The 21,490-nt window shown below is 41.1% G+C and overlaps 1 protein-coding gene across 8 annotated transcripts in view; it reads right to left on the bottom strand.

Annotated features, from left to right (window-relative positions):
• The window catches only part of LOC122548404 (glutamate receptor ionotropic, kainate 2), a 442,113-nt gene that overhangs the window by 83,203 nt on the left and 337,420 nt on the right, over positions 1-21,490 (bottom strand). For all 8 annotated transcript variants that reach the window (XM_043687010.1, XM_043687014.1, XM_043687017.1 and 5 more), the window contains one exon: positions 9,251-9,474. In XM_043687010.1, the coding sequence (XP_043542945.1) occupies positions 9,251-9,474 (224 nt within the window). The remainder of the gene's footprint in view (positions 1-9,250; positions 9,475-21,490) is intronic.

Below are 21,490 nucleotides of genomic sequence, written 5' to 3'. Positions count from 1 at the left end.
GGATTGGACATTCTGGAGGCAGGAAACATGTTTCCGCTGATGGGTGAGTACCGAACCTGAGGACACAGCTTAAAAATACGGGGTAGAGCATTTAGGACAGAGATGAGGAGAAACTTGTTCACCCAGAGAGTGGTGGCTGTGTGGAATGCTCTGCCCCAGAGGGCAGTGGAGGCCCAGTCTCTGGATTCATTTAAGAAAGAGTTGGATAGAGCTCTCAAGGATTGTGGAATCAAGGGTTATGGAGATAAGGCAGGAACAGGATTAAGGATGATCAGCCATGATCATATTGAATGATGGTGCAGGCTCAAAGGGCAGAATGGCCTACGCCTGCACCTATTGTCTATTGTCTGACTTCTTTGCCCTGCTTTTAAAAGCACGGTTTTGAATGATTCATTCACTTCAGGCAATGTGATTCATTCACTTTGTCTTCTGGTAAGTGGTGTCCACCAAGAATTAAGGATGATCAGCCATGATCATATTGAATGATGGTGCAGGCTCAAAGGGCAGAATGGCCTACGCCTGCACCTATTGTCTATTGTCTGACTTCTTTGCCCTGCTTTTAAAAGCACGGTTTTGAATGATTCATTCACTTCAGGCAATGTGATTCATTCACTTTGTCTTCTGGTAAGTGGTGTCCACCAAGATGGGGCTGAATCAGGTCATGGTACTGCTCATCATGTTCATAAAATGGTTGGACAGTTTTCTTTTGTTTGAGCTGGTCCACACTTGGCATGATTTTACCTACCATCTGTCAGCTAAAGCTGGAATATTATCCGGTTCAATGTAGAGCAGGATTGGCATTGTTCAGTGACTGCAGAAATTGAGAATGGGCATTAATATTGTAGAATAATCATCAAACAGTCTCCCATTAAGATGCAAAAATCTTTGATGAAGCTGTTGAAAATGAATGACTAAGGATAATTCCCTGAGGAACTCTTGGACTGCTTCTTTGGCTGTAATGACTGGCTTCCAAATTCCATTTCCTTCAACTTGCATTTCCTTCTATTAAGTGACTTCTAATGGTTCATGGAGGGCTCTACCTTTGGAACTATGCCTCCTGCTTCTCCGTCAATTAATTTGCCTTAGTTTCGATAGAGCTCCTTGGTGTTACTATTAGATAAGTGGTGTTACTATTAGATAGGAACTGTCTTAAGGGAAAGGCGCACTCCAAAACTATCTCTGGCTTTGAAATCATGGAATGTATATTTTTTCGACAATAAAATGTTTCTTAAATTAAGGAAATCACAGTTTTGTGGACAAGATCCTGCAATGAGTGGCTGACTGATCATGTCCAATAGGAGAAAGTGAGGACTGCAGATACTGGGGATCAGAGTCGAGAATGCGGTGCTGGAAAAACACAGCAGGTCAGGAAGTCTTCTCCTTGGATGCTGCCTGACCTGCTGCACTTTTCTAGCATCACACTCTTGACTTTGATCATGTCCAATCCCTGGACTGGAGGATGCTCTTGATTTACTGTCTTGGAGCTATTGACTGAAGGATATCTCCCTTGACATGAATGAGGCCTGCTGACAACCATAACTAGGTACATGGTTTTGTACGTGTGCTAAATGACAAGGCAAAACCACAGTACTATGAGCCTGGAATCACTGGTTTAGGGAGCAAAATGCAAAAATGCAAAGCAAGACAAGGAAATGCAAGGCAGAGATTGTTGTGAACATCCAAATAGGGTCAGAGTGAGTATGTGCTATGACAGCAATTGAACAGGCTGGAATACAGCCTGGTCCAGTCCATGAGTTGGGTGTGTGCCAGTGAGCACAAAATGTCCTTGCAACGTCATTACATAATCGTGCTTGTCCAGCCCAAGGTGCAGCACTGAAGTGCAAAAGCATTCTGGAACTGGATCAGAGATATGCCATGAGGCATAATCATAGACGCTGGTATAAGTTGGATGACAGTTTCTGTGGATGATGAGTATTGTGGCCTGGGACTATGGAGCCTGCCTTGAGATGCGGGTGCCCAGTGTCCAACACGAAGGTTCTTTGGAAAGAACAGCAAGCTGAAGTCACAAGCTACCAGCTCCAACCTCAATGTCTTGAATTCTTGATGTCTAAGTTGTTTAGCACATTTGGAAAGATAGGAATCTGAATATTAAGGAAGTGAATCGTGGTATTAGTTTGGTGTTTAACAAAACCACCCTTAATTAGCAACTCACCATAGCCTGGTGAGAAACTCACCTCGCTGCATGGAAAAAACACAAAAAATGCAGTTAATTATTGCTCAGGTCAAGATGAGCCACGCTGGACTTTTGCATTCTTTGGCCACAATCTCGCGGTAACCTATGTTGTTGAAGGGCTATATGATTCTGTTCATTGTTTTCAGAGCAATGCATGAAGATGATAGATATTGTTAATTGGCCAAATGTTTAACAAGGAAACTAAAGTTTGGGCAATAATTTAGGTGAATATAATGGACCAGAACGAAAAGGATTAAACAAGTTGGCACCAAAATTCTTCAGTGACTTGGTTGATCATGGCACCTGTTGGTTTAACACTGCAATGTTTTGTTTGATGTAAGTGTAAATTTGAACTTTTATTTGTCAAACAGGATAATATAATCCTGAAGTAACACTGTCTTAATACAATCTACTTTAATCAGTGATTTACATGTCTGCAAGGAAATGTTTAAACATCAGGTCTTTGAAGAAGAAAATGGATAAGGAAGTGAAATCTATGGTTTGAAGATGGTAAGAGTGCTGAGGTTAGAAAACTAATAGTGTAGATCTCTTCAATGAGGCCTTACATAGCAAGATGAGTCAAGCAAATTTGGAACCTGACAGGATTTTAAGAATAAATAGCATTCAGTCTCATGGTTAGCAGATCCACTTGACTGAACAACAATTGACTGCAGAATGAATGCAGAACTGCTTCTTTCTGATACAAATTGCAAAGATACCAGATTGTCAACTCAGCAGGAAGTGTCTGTTTGGTCATACATTTCTTCCAGTAATAAAGTTTATATCAAGCATAGGGGACAAGGAGAAGATCCAGCTCAGGTAGGGTGCTGAATTCAACCCAACAGCGATAAGAAAGGATTTAAAAGGAAAATATCTGCATTGGCACAGAAAGAAGCATTCACAGAAGAGCAAAAGTTTGATTATCTCTGTCACATGAGCTATGCCAACCAAAATGTTTTGATAGACATGTTTTCTTCAATGTCACATTCTCCCAAATGCAATGGTCAATGTTGCTGTTTTGCTGAAATATGTGAGGTTTGTCACAAATAAAATTTAATTAATGCTTCTGGACGTGTATGTGTAGTCGTATCTGACTCAACAGATTATAATTCAACTATATTTACAGAAAAAATACAGGCTTGTCAATAAAAACATGAAGTGTATGAAAGCACTGAAAATTAAAGGATTGAAAATCTTCTCAGGCCAGCACAGATTAGAATCCTCAAGATAATGTTTATTTGGACCTCATGTCTCCACCACTTGTGTGAACACACCTCACCCCGCCAGGAGCATCACAAGAAAACCATGGTATCTTTTCTTATGAGGTCCCAATGGAGGAGATGAGAGGACTGTTGGTTTATGAAGTGGGAGTGGTTTGAGAGCCAACACATAAACTTGTTGTTGATCATCTCTTGTTATCTCACTTGGGACAACCTTTCCACCATCACTCAACTGTGTTCCGGCCCCAATCACAGGGTGTGGGGGGGGGGGGTTGAGTGGTTGTCTCGCTGGTCACAGCCAGTTCTGATTCACTGACAGTTCTGGATGGGTGGGACTTCTGCTCCTAGTGTTCTTGATCCTGGGGAAAGGCCCATCACTGTCTATAAAGTGCCTGAGTGATACAGCATGAGGCAGCGCTTTCTGAAAAGAGACAGTGTGGGGTTCTCCCCCAGATCTTCAGCCCACGACACTGACCCCACCACCTTCAATACCTTCCATCCGATGTGTCGACAGGGTCTAACTTTGTGCAGTCAATTTCTTGAAAAACTGAATACACAGAAGGAAATGAGTCATCCAAAAGGCAGCTTCACAAACAAGTCAAGGTCAAAGCTGCATTCACATCCAAGTTTTGGAGGTCAAAGTTTAGACAGGACTTTAAACTCACAGCCTATTTCCACAATAGCAAGACTCAGGCTGACACTTGGGCTCAGATGAATGGAGTGCCTTTCTGTTGCGGTGAAAATACTAGTACATATCTGGAATTCAAAATGAAACGCCCAGACCCAACATATCTCATCTACATTGAGATGGGATTGGGGAAACAGAGTGTGAAATTAAAGCAAGTCTGTCCTTCATGCAATTATTTTGTTTTGCGAGTGTAGAAAATTAAAAAGCTTACATTGATATTGTTCCAAGGCACCACTGAAATGGGAGTGAGGGCACCATACTCTTGGGATTGGAACTTGCCAATAAGTGTGAGGTGATGACTATTTGTCAAGAAGTTTCAAGGACTGTTAAGAAATGTCAACCTGTCAACAAGTGTCAAGTACTGTTAATACCTGCTAAAATGTGTTTTATTTTATGAATGAAAGTGTTTTGCCAAATAGAATATACTCTGCGATTTGGAACTTTAAGTCAAAGAACTTATTTTTTTCTCCTGTTTGCATGGGTGCTTGTGGTTTAAGGTGTGAAGATTAGAGAAATTTTGAATATATCATTCCTTTATTTTAACTTTCATTACAGTGCTAGTTCCCTCAGGCAGGCTTTCCACCCAGCCCATCTTAGGAACGGGCAGCCTCCTTGGGTCTTTCTGGCCATTTGGACTATCTTCTAAACCAGCCACCCCATCACCCAAACTGAAAATGTTGAGTATGGGTGACCATTTCTAGAAGTCAGCTTCCGGAGCTGGGTTTTCCCTCAGTCTGCGCACGTGACCCAAGAAAGGAAATCAAGATCTTAGTAAGTGTTCCACAGAGGAGAGAGAGTAGAAAATGGAAGGAGAAGGAGAATAAATCAAAGAAATAGCAGCTAAAAGTGAGCAAGGGATCACCTGTCAAATGACGAACATTTTCACAGATCTTAAAAATGCAAATATCTCAGCACCATTACTGTTTTTGTCATTTTAAAACATTCTGGAATTCATTAGAGTTCGCTTAAATTCATCATGGCATTTTCAGGGTGCCTTGCCTGCTCAGCAACAGGCTGGTTAGCTTGCTAAGAATCTCAGCAGCATGGAGCACAGTTCCAATCCTAATCAAAGCCTGAGCGTGTTCTCACCCATGTCGGACGTCTAGACACAGTGGGTTGGCAGGTCAACACTGAATAGTACAGAGACTTGCATTTTCATTGATTCCAGATAGCTTTGTTTGCTAAGCATCTGAAAGAATAGTCATGGTGTGCAATGGCAGTGTCACAAAATTAGCTTCACTTTGATTGATGGGAGAGCCCAGCATGAAATACATGTCATGTGGCTCAGTCTTTGAAAATTGTGCAAAACTGCTAAAGAAAAGAGAGGTAGTTTGACAAATTGCTAAAGTTACAGTATCATTTTTTTTCTCATTTCTCTTTTTTCAATACTGCCAGTAATTACAGCATGAAATTTAAACAAAAGTGACTTTCTCCAGGGGACCATTTGTTTCACACCTTAATAAATTATTCAGTGAATATATCGACTCACAAGATTTTATGCTCCTAACTGTTAAGCATGAATCCAAACTATGGAGGCCTGTCCTAGGGTGCTGTCTGGGAATAGAAGTGGCCTTTTGGCACCTTGCTTAGGTAATAATCTGTGAGGCTAAATAAGGGGGACTGGAGGGTTATTCAAGAGGTGAGGGCCTTCATATTCAAGATGAACTGATTCAATATATGGCAGTCACACAAGGTTAGTCTCATGCATTCAGGGACAGAAACCATGATGTACAGGAGATTGGGGTGGGGGAGGGGTCACTGGTTATTTTTACTGCTGAGAATAATAGATACTTGACTGACAAGGGAGTCAAAGGATGTGGGGGTGGGCAGGAAAGTAAAGGTCATAATTGGTTCAGTCATAAACAAATAAAGTGGCAAAGCAGATTTGAAAGACTGAATGGCTTACTTTTGTTCCTCATTTGTCCATTCATAAACAGTTACCCTACCCTTGTACAGGGATGCTTGGGCATCCGGAAGAGAAGTTTGCAGACTAAGTACTTGGACAAACGAACAGGCAGGAATTAATGTAAACAAGTGACTTAATATGAAGCTGAATTATAGTGCCCAATGGACCTCATCTTTCTTTGCCTCAGTTTGTTTCAGTTAACACTGAATTAAAATACTGTTGTACTAAAGGGGCATCAGTAGCCTATACATTTGTCAGGAATATTACATTAACAGGAATTATCATAGTTAATAACAAATATAAAGGGACATAACTAATGTTTCAGGAACAGCAATACAATGTTTCTCATTAAAGTATAACTAAATACAAATGAAATTGTTTCCTATTTATTTAAATTAGCCAGTGTAATGGTGAGCTTGAGACCAGTGTCATAAAAACTGATCTGGCTCACTAATGCATGTCAGGGATGGAAATCTGCCATCTGGTCTAGATTACATGTGACTCCAGACAAATAGAAATTGTTTGTCTTTTAACAACCCTCAGAAGTGGCCCCACCAGCTCAAGGGAAATTTGTGATGGGCAATAAATGTTGACCGTGCCAATGATTCCCACTTTCATTGGAGTAATGAAAACCACTTTCCTAAGTGTCAGTTTGCAGGTTTCAGTTGACGTGCACTGAGGCATTAAGGCAACAACCACACTTGAAGCAAGAAAATTACTCAAGTCATACAGCAGATGAGGAAAAGGGAGGGTTTTTTTTAAGATTAGATTCCCTACAGTATGGAAACAGGCCCTTCGGCCCAACAAGTCCACACCGATGCTCTGAAGAGTAACCCACCCAGATCCATTCCCCTACCCCATATTTACCTCTGACTAATGCACCTAACACTATGGGCAACTTAGCCTGGACAATTCACCTGACCTGCACATTTTTGGACTGTGGGAGGAAACTGGAGCACCCAGAGGAAACCCCCACACACAGGGAGAATGTGCAAATTCCACATAGACAGTTGAATTGAACCCGGTCTCTGGTGGTGTGAGGCAGCAGTGTTAACCATTGAGTCACTGTGCCACCCTTTTAATGGTCAGCTGGTCTGCTGAGAAGCCAGCCGAGGTCCCCTTCTTTGTCAAATTAAGTACCAGACAGGCAATTAACCAAACAGGTTTCTGCAGGAGCAGAGATGCTGGGTGCAGGGAAGTCCTGCCTTCTAGGAACTGTCAGCCAATCAGAGGCCAGGAACTCCACTGAATGGCAGTGAAAGCAAGGGTCAAGGAGAGATTCAGGCTAGTATGAGTGATGCCAGGATGGAGAGTGGAAACAGTGAAGGTTCAGCAGCAGGGTGGCTCCCTGCATACCTATACTAGATGCATGCTGGACCCTCGATCAGGTTTTGAGTGCCTTGGAATGAGGTTCCCATCCTGCAGTATTAATATCAGCCACCAGTGGGATGAGGCCCTTAACTGGGCATCAATTGGATATCCAAGGGTGTCAATTGACGGCAGGATAGGAAAGCCACCCACAAGCCTTCTGGCCACACCACAGATGTCATCAGGCTGTAGGTGAAGTGGTGCCGTGAGCCCACCAGCCCCTTTACAACCTGATTACATTCCCCTGCGCCACAAAGTGGGATGGAATTGAAACCTATGCTGAAGACTTCCTCAAAGATATTAGTTATTAGATATTGGATGCTTAAATGCAAAATGTTTGATAATTCGCTTCTCCCCAGCCATGTCGAGAAGGCAAGTCTATGAGTATCGGTGCTCTCAGCAAAGTATGCATAGTGAAGCTTGGCTGAGAGCCTGGAATCCCATAAAAGGATAAAAGTGAAGTATTGCGAATGCTGGAGATCTGAGGTAAAAATAGAAATTTCAGCACTTTCTTCTCCCAGAAAAAAATTACCCTTATTGGCACAGCTGTGGAAAAGGGAAAACTGTATATGATTGATAGCTTTATGCTGTTATAATAATCTTTTTTTAAACTGCATACTCTTCTGTCAATGGCTCAATTTTTACTTGCACAGAATGAAGTTTCTATTATTGACATTTTAAATTCTGGCTGATTGGGAGTTTTACAGGTTTGTTGCAACAGCAGTTTATTTTAAGGAGAATTCACACATTGACAACAAACAATGCTGGAGATCACAGTGGGTCAAGCAGCATCCATGGAGAGAGAGCAAGCTAACATTTTGAGTGTAGATGACTCTTTATCAGAGTTGATGAAGAGTCATCTAGACGCAAAACATTAGCTCGCTTTCTCTCCATAGATGCTGTCTGATGCACTGTAACTTCCAGCATTTATTTGTTTTCAGTACAGATTCCAGCATCTGCAATAATTTGCTCCTAAACCTACAAGTTGCTGTGTGCATGCAGTTCTGTGCATACAATTGTTACTGCAGAGCTAATTGATTCTGTATAGAATACAGAAAGGACAAATGGGCACGGAATTGCTTTCTGAAACTTTCCCATTCTTTTCTGATCTGTTTGCTAAACTTTATGAACAACAGAAAATACTCAGCATGGAGGAATGACCAGTGCCACTATTTTTATTTTAGTACATACTCAGCAAGACTCTTGCATGATATAATATATAAAGCACAGCTCCTTACCCACATTAATCTTAAAAATGTAGTCAGTCAGTCCTGCACTAGCTGGTGCAGTATATAACTGCAGCAATTGCATCATGTTCAAGAACATGCATTTGAAGCAAGGTGAAAAGCATTTCTCGGTAACAGTGGGGGTTGGGTGCATAGTTTTCTTAATTGTCAGCGCTGCATGATAAACTACCGTCTCTCTGCTGCTTTGCCTGTTCCACACAAAAACCCTGCTATGACTAATTAATTGCCTCTCTTAAGACGTTTTCTGTGAAATCACATTTTCTATTCTTCAGACCATGTGTGCAATGAAATGGTGTAATGTGTAAAATTCAATTAACTGCCTTCATTTTTCTTCGGGACAGTATTCATCATTTACACAATGTCAGCTGCACAGTAGGGGGACTAAACAAGAGATACTGGTCTAGCATGCTTACCTATACCAGAAACCCAGTCAAAATGTTTTCCTGAAAATCAGGCATTTCCCCTCCCCATTATTAGCAAGTGTTTTCCTCAGACAGAGATGACAAACAGCACAGAGGTGTCAAAACAAAAGGGGGACAAAACCAACAAAAAAAAAATCAGTGACTTTTGACAACATTTGCAAAAACATAGTGGCATTGCCAAAACTCACTGAAGGCATCATGTTACCTGGCTATGACAAACAGCACACAACTGACACCCAAGTAAGCCAGCAGAATATACATCCAGATATCAGGGGAGAGAGGATTCAGGAAGGAGAAAACGCCAGGGTTTGTACCGTTGGGCTTTCGGTACAAAATACTTATTCCCAGAGTCATGAATGGCTTTGAGAAGTCAATGACCTTCTCTCGGACGTAGGTGATAGTCAAGGGTGCAACTGCAAGATCAGCTTTCTGTGGACAGAAAGAGAAGAGAAAGATGCAATTAGTCTTGAAATAAGAAACAAAACCATGAAACAACGTAATATTGGTTACAAAACTCCTGAAGGATAAGCTGTAAGTTGTCCCTTAACCAATCCTGCAGACTGAAAGCAATCCTGCAGACGTGTAGCAATGGGAGGTCAATATTTCGGCAACTAGACTGTACTCTGATGAATACTAGTACCCCAATATTAAACAATGAGCAAAAGTCAAAAGAGTTCCTGTCACAAATAACTGTATCATGTGTTTCATATGCATATGCAACAGATCTCATGTGCTTTTGTTCATAGAGGGTTAGAGGATACTTCCTTTTTATAGTGGGATTGTTACCAACAAAGTGTTCTTGGGAACATGATACAAAGTAGTGAGTGTAATCACTACAGTTTTTGATTTGCTACCAGTTAGTGGACCTTAGATACACATAGGTCTGAAGTTCACCTTTAACTGCTCAAAATCTTGAGAAATAATGGTGTCACACAAAAATCATAGCATTGAACACCTGTCAAATGATATACATCAGTCACGTGAATATATCTTGAATGGTCTATCATGTGAACGTTTAACTTTTAACTTTGGCCGAAGGGCCTGTTTCTACACTGTAATGTAATCTAAAAAAAATCATAACATTGAACACCTGTCAAATGATATACATCAGTCACGTGAATATATCTTGAATGGTCTATCATGTGAACGTTTAACTTTTAACTTTGATTTTTCTTTCTATCTTTTTGTATCTAGGTACTTGCACCTAAGATGGCACCTTGTGTGGCGACATTATACACTTTTCACTGTACTCCTGTACTTCTGTACTTGAGAATGTTTCACAATAAAATCAAAATTAAAATCAAGTCAAATCTTTACAAAGAATGGACTGAATAAGCATTCTCTGCATGATAGAATTTGCTTTCTTTTAAATAGTTCCAAAACTGAACTTTTACTCATTGTAACCTGAGTTTACCCTCATTTTGCTTGCTAGTTTTACATCAAAATGTAAAACCTTTGGCTTTTGAGCTCATAACTATAAGTGACCAACACAATCTGATTTAACACCTAGGCCTCACTCCTTTCTATCCCTTTCTGAACTGTCATGTTTTCAGAGATTCTCCCTCTACTCCCAGAGTTGACAATCATAAAGAACCCTGGGCAATTAACTTTTAGCTGTTTGCAAATATAGAATGTTCATACTATGGAAGAAAAATACAGTGCGTAAAAACATTTTGCACTCATCAGGCCAATTTACAAGAATACCAAATCAAGGGGAACACCAACATTTCTGACACATAAGAGGAGGGCTGAGTGGTTGGCAAGTCAGCTCTAAATGGCAAAGGCATTTACTGATGTAGAGAATGCACCAATTCATGATGACTGTCAGTTAACAGCCAGGCTTTGGTCTAGAATGGTCAGACTAGTGCCCTGAGAAATGAACTAGCAAATGGCTATCACCTACTTTGTTCACTTGAAACAGACACTGTTATTGAGGTGAAACAGCCGGATTGTTAACTATCAATCATTATTAATTGGTACATTCTTCATGGTAACAGCTTTATAAATCAGAGGCAACATGCTGAACACTCACAAGTCACCGTCATGTAAAGGTTGGCTTTCCCTTTGAATTAATAGTCTTGTGAATTATCCTGATGAGTACAAGAAGAAAAGCACCAATAAAGGGTCTTTTTCCAGTAATGCTGAAGCTCCCTCTCCTCAGAACAAACTGTCAAAAGCACTATTCTCAATTTAAGGAAAAAACACAGAAAATACTGGAAATGCTCAGAAGATTGGCAAGCATCTGTGGAGGGGAACAGAGTTTAAATCCTCAACTTGACTCAGTATTTCCAGCATTTTCTGTTGTTTTTTATGCTGCAGTTCTTCAGCAGCGACATTATTTTATTCCTGATTTAAGGGCTTGTATGAGTGAGCTAATCTCCAGACTTCTCCTGAATCCTCTGCTCCACTTACTTTTATTTCCAAGATGCAAGGTTGTAAGAAAATTGTATCACTTTACCCCTGACTGTGACAAATCATCTACATGCCTGTGACTGCTGACCAATGCTCCCAACCCCCCCCCATACACACACACACACATACATACACCCTTCCAAACCCACAACCATTTCCACTTAAAAGGGTAAAAGGGCAAGGGCAGCACAGACACTTGGGAACACCACCAGCTGTCTTGACTTGGAAAAATTTCACTACCATTCCTTCACTGTCACTGGGTCAAGATCATGGAATTCCCTCCCTAAGGGCATTGTAGTTCAACTCACAGCAGGTCGACTGGAATGGTTCAAGAGGGCAGTTCACCACCACCTTCTCTTTTACCCCAGTCCAACACTGCCACCTCCACACCTTTTAGAGATGATCAGCTGAATTAAGGGCCAATCAGGCACACATCAGGATACTGGGTGAGCTGCCATCCATTGTGAGTTCTGCCTATCAAGGCGCAGGCAGTAAATCAGAGAATGGGTCATCGATCAGTACCTCTGAGCAGATCCCCTTTCTGCCATTCCACTTCCCCACCCTCATATCCTTTGGTTACTTGTGCTCCCTTTGTGGCCACCATCGAGTAAAAATTAGTGGTGGATGAACGATCAGACTGGTAGCCTGTGACCAGTGGAGTGCCACAAGGATCGGTGCTGGGCCCACTACTTTTCGTCATTTATATAAATGATTTGGATGTGACCATATGAGGTATAGTTAGTGAGTTTGCTGATGACACCAAAATTGGAGGTGTAGTGGACAGCGAAGAAGGTTACCTCAGATTACGACAGGATCTTGATCAGATGAGCCAATGGGCTGAGAAGTGGCAGGGGGAGTTTAATTTAGATAAATGCGAGGTGTTCCATTTTGCGAAAGCAAAATCTTAGCAGGACGTATACACTTATTAGTAAGGTCCTAGGGAATGTGGCTGAACAAAGAGACCTTGGAGTGCAGGTTCATAGTTCCTTGAAAGTGGAATCGCAGGCAGATAGGATAATGAAGAAGTTGTTTGATATGCTTTCCTTTATTGGTCAGATATTGAATACAAGAGTTGGGAGGTCATGTTGTGGCTGTACGGGATATTGGTTAGGCCACTTTTGGAATATTGCGTGCAATTCTTGTCTCCTTCCTATCGGAAAGATGTTGTGAAACATGAAAGGGTTCAGAAAAGATTTACAAGGACGTTGCCAGGGTTGGAGAAGTTGACCTAAAGGCAGAGGTTGAACAGGCTGGGGCTGTTTTCCCTGGAGGGTCGGAGGCTGAGGAGTGACCTTTTCAAGGTTTACAAAATTATGAGGGGCATGGATAGGATGAATAGACAAAGTCTCTTCCCTGGGTTGAAGGAGTCCAGAACTAGAGGGCATAGGTTTAAGTTGAGAGGGGAAAGATATAAACGGGACCTAAGGGGCAACTTTTTCACGCAGAGGGTGGTACATGTATGGAATGAGCTGCCACAGGAAGTGGTGGAGGCTGGTACAATTGCAACATTTAAAAGGCATTTGGATGGGTATATGAATAGGAAGGGTTTGGAGGGATAAGGGCCAGGTGCTGGCAGGTGGGACTAGATTGGGTTGGGATATCTGGTCGGCATGGACAGGTTGGACCGAAGGGTCTGTTTCCGTTCTGTTTCTCTATGATTCTACCTATGATGTGGTTAGGTGCCTATTAATTGACCATTTAAGGGTCTCAATTGTCCATGGAGTGGCAAAAGCATCCTTGGGTCTTTATGCCACACACTTGATGAGGATGGAGATAGGAAGATTATAAGACCTGGGAATTGGGCCATTCAGCCTATCAATTCTTCTTGAGCATTGAATGTGTTCATGTGTTCATCTACATCCTCAATTCTACTTTCCTGAATTTTCTGCATAACCCTTACTGATTAAAAATCTATCTGGTCTCAGTCCTGAATATTTTGAACAACTCAGCTTCTATAACCTTAAGTGGTAAAGGACAGCCCAGATTCACTATCCTCTGGGAGATCAAATCCTTCTCATATCTGTCTTAAACGACCAACCCATTCTTCTGAGGTAAGACCCTCTGATCTGAGACTCTCCCACAATGGGAAACAACCTCTCCATATCTACCATAAGCCTTGCACGTTTCAATAAAGTTACTGCTCAGTAAAGTTACTGGTCCAACCTATTCAACCTCTGCTCTTACGTTAATCCCTCCAAACCCAGAATCAATCTCGTGAATCTTCTACGGACTGCCTCCAGTATACGTTTCCTTAGATAGAGGAATTAAAACTGTTCACCAAATTCCAGGTGTAATCTACCTCCTGTCTTGTATAATCTTATTGAGAGTTTCTTAGTTTGATACCCTATTCCTTTTGAAATAAAGGCTAACATTCTATTTGCCTTCACTATTGCCTTCTGACCTTAGATCGAGCTTTTGGTAAATTATGCACAAGGACTCCCAAAACCCTCACAACTGTAACTTTCTATTACCTTTCCCTATTTAATAATATTCAGCTCCTCTATTCTTCCTGTCAAACTGTATAATCTCTCACTTTTCCATGCTCTTCTCCATGTACCAAGGTTTGCCCACTCTCTTAGTTTATCTATTTACCTTTGCAGCCTGTGTATCATCTGCACCATTGAACTTCCCACCTATTTTTGTGTCCTCCATAAACTTGGATAAAGGATGGCACTTCCCTCATCCCAGTCTTTAAGATATATTGCAAATAACTGTAACTCTAACACTGATCCCTGTAGCACTCCATTGTTTGCAGGTTCCAAATCCTTTGGCACTTTTCCACAATATAATGATTCTCAGACGATTACTACTAGGGCATCCATTATATCTGTAGCAACTTCTTTTAATATCCTAGGGTACATTACAACAGCTTTAGGGGAGCTACTGGTCTTTATCACCATTAGTTCCCATAGTACTTTTTCTCGAGGTGGTGAGATCATCAGCCAACCTCTGACATGATTAAATACCCCTCTGCCATCAAACCTCTAGAGGAGGATGACATTAATTTCCATTCACAGAAAATTGAACACTGTGACTATTCAAGGAAATTCAAGTGGACACAGTGACAATTTCATCCTTGTGATTTTCTGTGAAAAATAAAACTGTGTGTCTGCTGAGGTATATCTTACACACAGTTTGAGTATTTGAACAATGATTATTAAATACGACACTAGGCAGAAACCCATTTTTGCACAGAGAGATTTTCAGAGCACACTGTGAAGGAAAACTTTTATTAGGTTATAGGTAGCAGGAGACATAAAGTGGAATTGACTTACATCAAGTTTAATCGTCATGGTAAGTCACAGTTTTAAAGTTTCACTTATTTATTAGCTTTTATTGCTATATCAGCATGAGCTTAAAATGTGGTGAAATTGTTACAGTTCTGAGCTCTATAAGATTGTTAAATTTTGAGATGTGTCTTTAATTTCAGCTAAAATCAGAAAGTTCATGTGACTGCTCTGAAGTCTGCCCGACAGTAAACCTGCATCACCCTGATTCAAACATCATCCTGTGTGCTGACAGTAGGTAAACTGTGAGTCCCCCAAGTCCAACAAAAGTGCTGAGAATGTTGGATTGTGAACAATTCTGCTGAAAACTGTCCACTCACTTCTCAGATAAAAAGAGAGCTGTAACCTCAAGTGTAGATAATCAGTATTTCCACCTTGATGCACATCCCATTTCATTCACATCATCAGGGAGATGGGCTCTGAAAGAGGAAAGTTCTAAGATAACCCTGAAGGTAAAGTTAGTGTACCAGGATCCAGAGAGGGAGAGCAGCTATAGGCAGCTGGACATTGTGGTTTATCACACAGGAATGTAGGTGGAACCTTGCACTTAGAGCAAAAGGACCAAATTTGGACGTAACTAAAATGAGAGGAAAGATGTGCCTGGCTTGTGCTAGGGGAAGAAGCATGGCTGTAGAAGACTATTCTAGGATTAATTGTTTCCAGGCTGAGAAAGGAAAGGAACAATAGTAAGCTGATGGGATCCAATAATCATCTCAGACTGGTTTTGGGAGAACTGAACTTCTATTAAAAAACAATGTGAAGTATATTCATGAAGTATACCCATGATGTATATCCATGACGGATATCTGTATTTCCTTGCTTGTGCTGAAAGTAAAAGTAGGAGCATTCTCTTTTGTCATTTTAATCTTTAGTTTTCTACAAAAATAATGTTTAAGTATTAAGAGCGTTTAGTCATTTAGTGTGTTAGCTGCCTCAGTTGGATGGGTAGCTGACATAAAACACAAAATAACACCAACAGTGTGGGTTTAATTCCTACACCAACTAAGGTTACCATGAAGGCCTCTCCATTGTTTCAGATGGTGACCCTCAGCTTAAATGATCACCAGTCATCAGGTGACATCTTTTTTTTTTACAGTTAAAGATTAAGAAAATTTGAAATTTTGTTGTGTCATCCTTTCAGCTGATAACTAGAAGTTTGAATTTCTTTTTAAAATTAGTTGACGATTGTAACAGCATTCCAAGATAGTCATAGAGATATACAGCACGGAAACAGTCCCTTCGATTCAACTTGTCCATGTCGACCAGATATCCTAAATTAATCTAGTCCCATTTGACAGCATTTAGTCCATATCCCTTCAAAACCTTCCCATTCATATGTCTATCCAGATGCCTTTTAAATGTTGTCATTATATCAGCCTCCACCATTTCCTCTGGCAGCTCATTCCATACATGCACCACCCTCTGTGTGAAAATCTTTCCCCTCTCACCTTGAACCTGTGCCCTCTAGTTTCAGACTTCCCAACCCCAGGGAAAAGTCCTTGTCTCTTTAGCCTTTTCACGCCCATCATGAGGTTAAAACCTCTATCAGGTCACCTCTCAGCCTCCAATGTTCCAGGGAAAGTAGCCTCAACCTATTTAGCCTCTCCATATAGTCAAACCTTCCAGCCCTGGTAATATCCTTGTAAATCTTTTCTGAACCCTTGCAAGTTTCACAACATTCTTCTTACAGCAGGCAGACCAGAATTGCACACAGTATTACAATAATGGCCTAACCAAAGTCCTGTTCACGCATAACAAGACCTCCCAACACCTATATGCAATACACTGACAAATAAAAGCAAGCATACCAAGCGTTATTCGCTATCCTATCTACATGGGACTCCACTTTCAAGGAACTATGACCCTGCACTCCTAGGTCTCTTTGTTCAGCAACACGCCACAAGATCTTACCATTAAGTGTATAAGTCCTGCCCTAATTTGCCTTTCCAAAATGCAGCACCTAACAATTTTCTAAATTAAATTCCATCTGCCACTCAATTGTGCTCTGAGGTAACCTTCTTTGCTGTCTACTAAACCTCCAATTTTGGTGCCAACTGTAAACTTACTAACCATACCTCCTATGTTGGCATCCAAATAATTTTTATCACCTGGCACTGAATCTTTGTATCATTCCAGATCAGTGATCTTTGTTAGACAGTCATTTTTTGCTCTTTGTTGGGTGCGTTATAATGAATAATATTCACAGTGTTTGATATGCAATGCAATTGTTCTTATTTGAATTTTATGATTTGGTCCACATTGTTGCTTTTTCACATAATGCATGCCCACCAAATGTAAATCATTTCACACTGTTCTGTGAAAGAAGTAGATACTTTAGAGTAACGTTTAAGTTAGTCACCCAATCTCAGTTGATAGTTCTTAACCAAGCAATCCTAACTCCTGAAGGCAATGGCATCAGTTGTTCTTACTAATTTAATTTTGCACTAAGTTCAAATGCTCAGACGTACAGAGTGAATGGGATGCTCAAGATTGAGCAACTCAAGCCCTGGACCAAAACAAACTATTTGTTCCCAAATGGATGACTGAACAGATTTTTAAAAATATTTAATGGAATTTGCCATGAATTCAATACAGCACCATTTCAAGTGCCAACATTGAGAGCAACCATTTGGGAAAAGTGAGATTGCAGAAATATCCTAGCATTTATCCTAGGATTCTCTGGGAAGCAAGGGAGGAGATTGCAGAGCCATTGGCCTTGATTTTTATGCCCTCGTTGTCTACAGGAATAGTGCCAGAAGACTGGAGGATAGCAAGTGTGGTTCCCTTGTTCAAGAAGGGGAGTAGGGATAACCCTAGTAACTATAGGCCAGTGAGTCTCACTTCTGTTGTGGGCAAAATCTTAGAGAGAATTGTAAGGGATAGGAGTTATGAACATCTGGATAGGAATAATATGATCAAGGATAGTCAGCATGGTTTTGTGAAGGGCAAGTCGTGCCTCACAAACCTTATTGAATTCTTTGAAAAGATGACGAAGGAGGTTGATGAGGGGAAAGCGGACTTTAGTAAGGCGTTTGATAAGGTTCCCCATGGTAGACCAATTAATAAAGTTAGAGCACATGGGATTGCGGGTAAGCTTGACAACTGGATGTAAGTTCGGTTTTACAGAAGGAGACAGAATAGAGGATTTTGCTTTCGCCTCGAAGCTTATAACAAGCAATGTTCCACCGGGATCAGTACTGGATGGGCTTTTGTTTGTCATTGATGTAAAAGGTTAGGATGATAATATCAATGGCATGGTTGGTACATTTACAGATAACACTAAAATTGCTGTTATATTGGGCAGTGAGACAGTTATCTCTGATTGCAAAGAGTCATTGTGCAATTAGGTCAATGGATTGAGGAGTGACAGATGGATATTAGATAAACTAAATGGGAGGAAATGCATTTTAGCCCTGGTCATGTTGCAGTTGTATAAGACTCTGGTGTGGCTGCATCTGGAGTATTGTGTGCAGTTTTGGTCGCCATATTATAGGAAGGATGTGGAGGCACTGGAGCGGGTGCAGAGGAGGTTTACCAGGATGTTGCCTGGTATGGTAGGGAGATCGTATGAGGAAAGGCTGAGGCACTTCGGGGTTGTTTTCATTGGAGAAAAGAAGGTTTGGGGTGACTTGATAGAGGTGTACAAGGTGATTAGGGGTTTAGATAGGGTTGACAGTGAGAATCTTTTTCCACGTATGGAGTCAGCTATTACAAGGGGGCATAGCTTTAAGTTAAGGGGTGGTAGGTATAGGACAGATGTTAGGGGTAGATTCTTTACTCAGCGAGTCGTGAGTTCATGGAATGCCCTGCCAGTAGCAGTGGTGGACTCTCCCTCTTTATGGGCATTTAAACGGGCATTGGATAGTGGGCTAGTGTAGGTTAGGTGGGCTTGGATCGGCGCAACATCGAAGACCAAAGGGCCTGTACTGTGCTGTATTTTTCTATGTTCTATGTTCTATCCAATGGCAAATACACAGAGTAGCTGCAATGAAAAGTATCAAATTATTCCTTAATTGTTTTTGCAATATTCAAAAAGCATTGGATATCTGAGAGTGTTCACAATCAAACAGCTAAATGAGGGCATCAGATAAAATTACAAACCACAAACGTGGTTGGCATTTTATTTCTCATTTACAATAGCCAGTAAACCTGTTTGTTTTCATTGCATTCTTATCAGAGTGACAGATGGAATTAAAATAACTGGAGTCCCATCCTGAACTTGCATTGAACTCTTCACTGTAGCTCATCATCCTGCCCAACCGAAGTTAAAATTGACACCGCCATCTCAGCTTCAGACATTCACTCGGTCTGTTAGCATAGTTACATGCTGATATATAGTCTACAAGTTCTTCTGCAACAATGTGTCTTGAACTCTCAGCAGTGCAGTGTAGGTTTCCCTGCCAGTGGGGGGATACCAATGGACTCACTGACGGTGCATCCGGAAGCTGGCTCCAACCCACTGGCAGGTGCATTTAACTACAGCATGTTAGAGCGTGCAATGAGCAAGCCCCTTGGGAGAGGAAGATTGTCGATTTCATTACATTATTCACTCAATTACTGCAATATTCATATAGTTTTTACAATTTAATTGTGGGCCCATGAGGTTTGGATTACACCATAAAAGGACAATAAGAATATAAAAGCAATTGTGGGACTGAAGACATCCATTAAACTTTACTCCATTAATACATTATGGGACTGCTAATCCCAAGGTCTGGATGAATGAATTGTAAGGATGAGTACAAACCCAACCCCTGCAGCTATTATCTAAATAAATCTGGAATAAAAAGCCAATATTAGTAACTACCAGGATTCTGTTAAAAATCTACTTTGATTACTAATGTGTTTTAAATAAGATGGTGAACTCAGATATATGAATCTGGAGCAGGAGTAGCTCATTTGACCCGTGAAGCACAATCCACCATTCCCATGTATATGGGAAAGGACGAGTAACTATATTTACAGACTGCTCCTCAGAGACCCGCAACCCCCCTGGGGAGAAGGAATAAGCAGAGATACACAGCACACAGGAGGTTATACCCAGTGCACAAGGTCCATGGGCAGAGGGTGAAAACTGCTTTGAAAAGTACCTCCAGATGTCATTTCAGGTGGTAGCAGACATTTAGAACCTGATGTAAGAAACATTTGTTGCCAACTTTATGAGATGGGAATGCACAATCCACAATTTGATGATGATCAAATGATGATTGTGGCCTCAACTCCACTTTCCTCATCTGTCCCTAATACCCTCTGACTCGCTCGTTAGTCAAAAATCTACTAGAAGAAAGTAGGATTGCAGATGCTGGAGATTAGAGTCGAGTGTGTGGTTATGGAAAAGACAGCAGATTTGGCAGCATCCGAGGAGCAGGAGAATTGACGTTTCAGGCAAAAGCCCTTCGTCAGAAATGAGAGAGAATTCCTGATGAAGGGCTTTTGCTCAAAACATCGATTCTTCTGCTCCTGGATGCTGCCTGACCTGCTGTGCTTTTACAGCACCACACTCTTAACAAGAATCTATCTACCCCGTCTTAAAAATATCCAATGACCTTGCTTCCACCGTTCTATGGGAAAAAGAATTCCACAGACCCACAACCCTCTGATAGAAAAAAAATTGTCCTCACCTCATTCTTAAATAAATAACCAATTAGAAGTGCCACCTTCCTCAGTCTAATCTTATATGTGATTCTGGAACAACAACAAAATGTGCCTCTCATTTTCCCTCCCAAATGGCTCAGCAAGTCACTGAGCTGTATTCATAAAGATAGTTATATTAATATGGGTGATTAGAAATGGGCAATAAATGCAGACCTTGCCAGTGACACACACATTGCTCCAAACTTCAGAACTGCTTTCTTGCCCTTTTTGTACAAAAGGCTTTGTTTACTGTAATTGAGCTAAAAGGTTATTTTCACAACTAATCATTGGCCAACTTTGCAATATCATTGACTTGTTTGGTCGATCTCTGCCTTTGAGCTCTCATCCAGCAGGTCAGCATAGGTGAGTTTGTGCTGTTATACACAGATGTGGACAAAGGACGAGTAACTATATTTACAGACTGCTCCTCACAGACCTGCAACCCCCCTGGGGAGAAGGAATAAGCAGAGATATGCAGCACACAGGAGGTTATACCCAGTGCACAAGGTCCATGGGCAGAGGGTAAAAACTTCTTTGAAAAGTACCTCCAGATGTCATTTCAGGTGGTAGCAGACATTTAGAACCTGATGTAAGAAACATTTGTTGCAAACTTTGAGATGGGAATGCTGCACACCATTAGTTTCAAAATCAACTTGCCCTTCAACTTTTTGTCTCTGGAGCTTTCCAGTGACTTGCTGAAGACCTTTGCAGGATCTCACAGCGGGTGACACAGAAATGTGTTGGACAGTTGTCAGTTATGTCAATTCTGCAAGTGCTGATGCCAGATTGTTAGCTCTTCCCCCACCTTCAACCCAACAATCGCTCCCTTAAAGTCCAGTAGGCAATCTCCGAAGAGTTCCTCTTGCTGCATCAGTAGAGTAGTGTGACGCTTCTTTAAATCCACACCAATTATTTGTTGTCTCATTGTGTGAAAATCGCCAATTTCACTCCCAAATTAGAGATGGTTTTGAATCAAAGTTTATAAAGGAGCTAGATTGAGGATACCCAAATACATATAACTACCTTTTTGACAATGAACAGTGATGTTGGCTTGATATTTTTTTTAAAATGTAGATGTTAGAGGTCCATGACAAGTGTTTAGCCCAGTCCAC

The sequence above is a fragment of the Chiloscyllium plagiosum genome, chromosome 3 (assembly GCF_004010195.1).
Source record: "Chiloscyllium plagiosum isolate BGI_BamShark_2017 chromosome 3, ASM401019v2, whole genome shotgun sequence".
In the NCBI taxonomy this organism is placed as follows: Eukaryota; Metazoa; Chordata; class Chondrichthyes; order Orectolobiformes; family Hemiscylliidae; genus Chiloscyllium; species Chiloscyllium plagiosum.
Note: the sequence above shows the minus strand (reverse complement) of the source record. Positions and strands in the feature narration are given on the sequence as shown.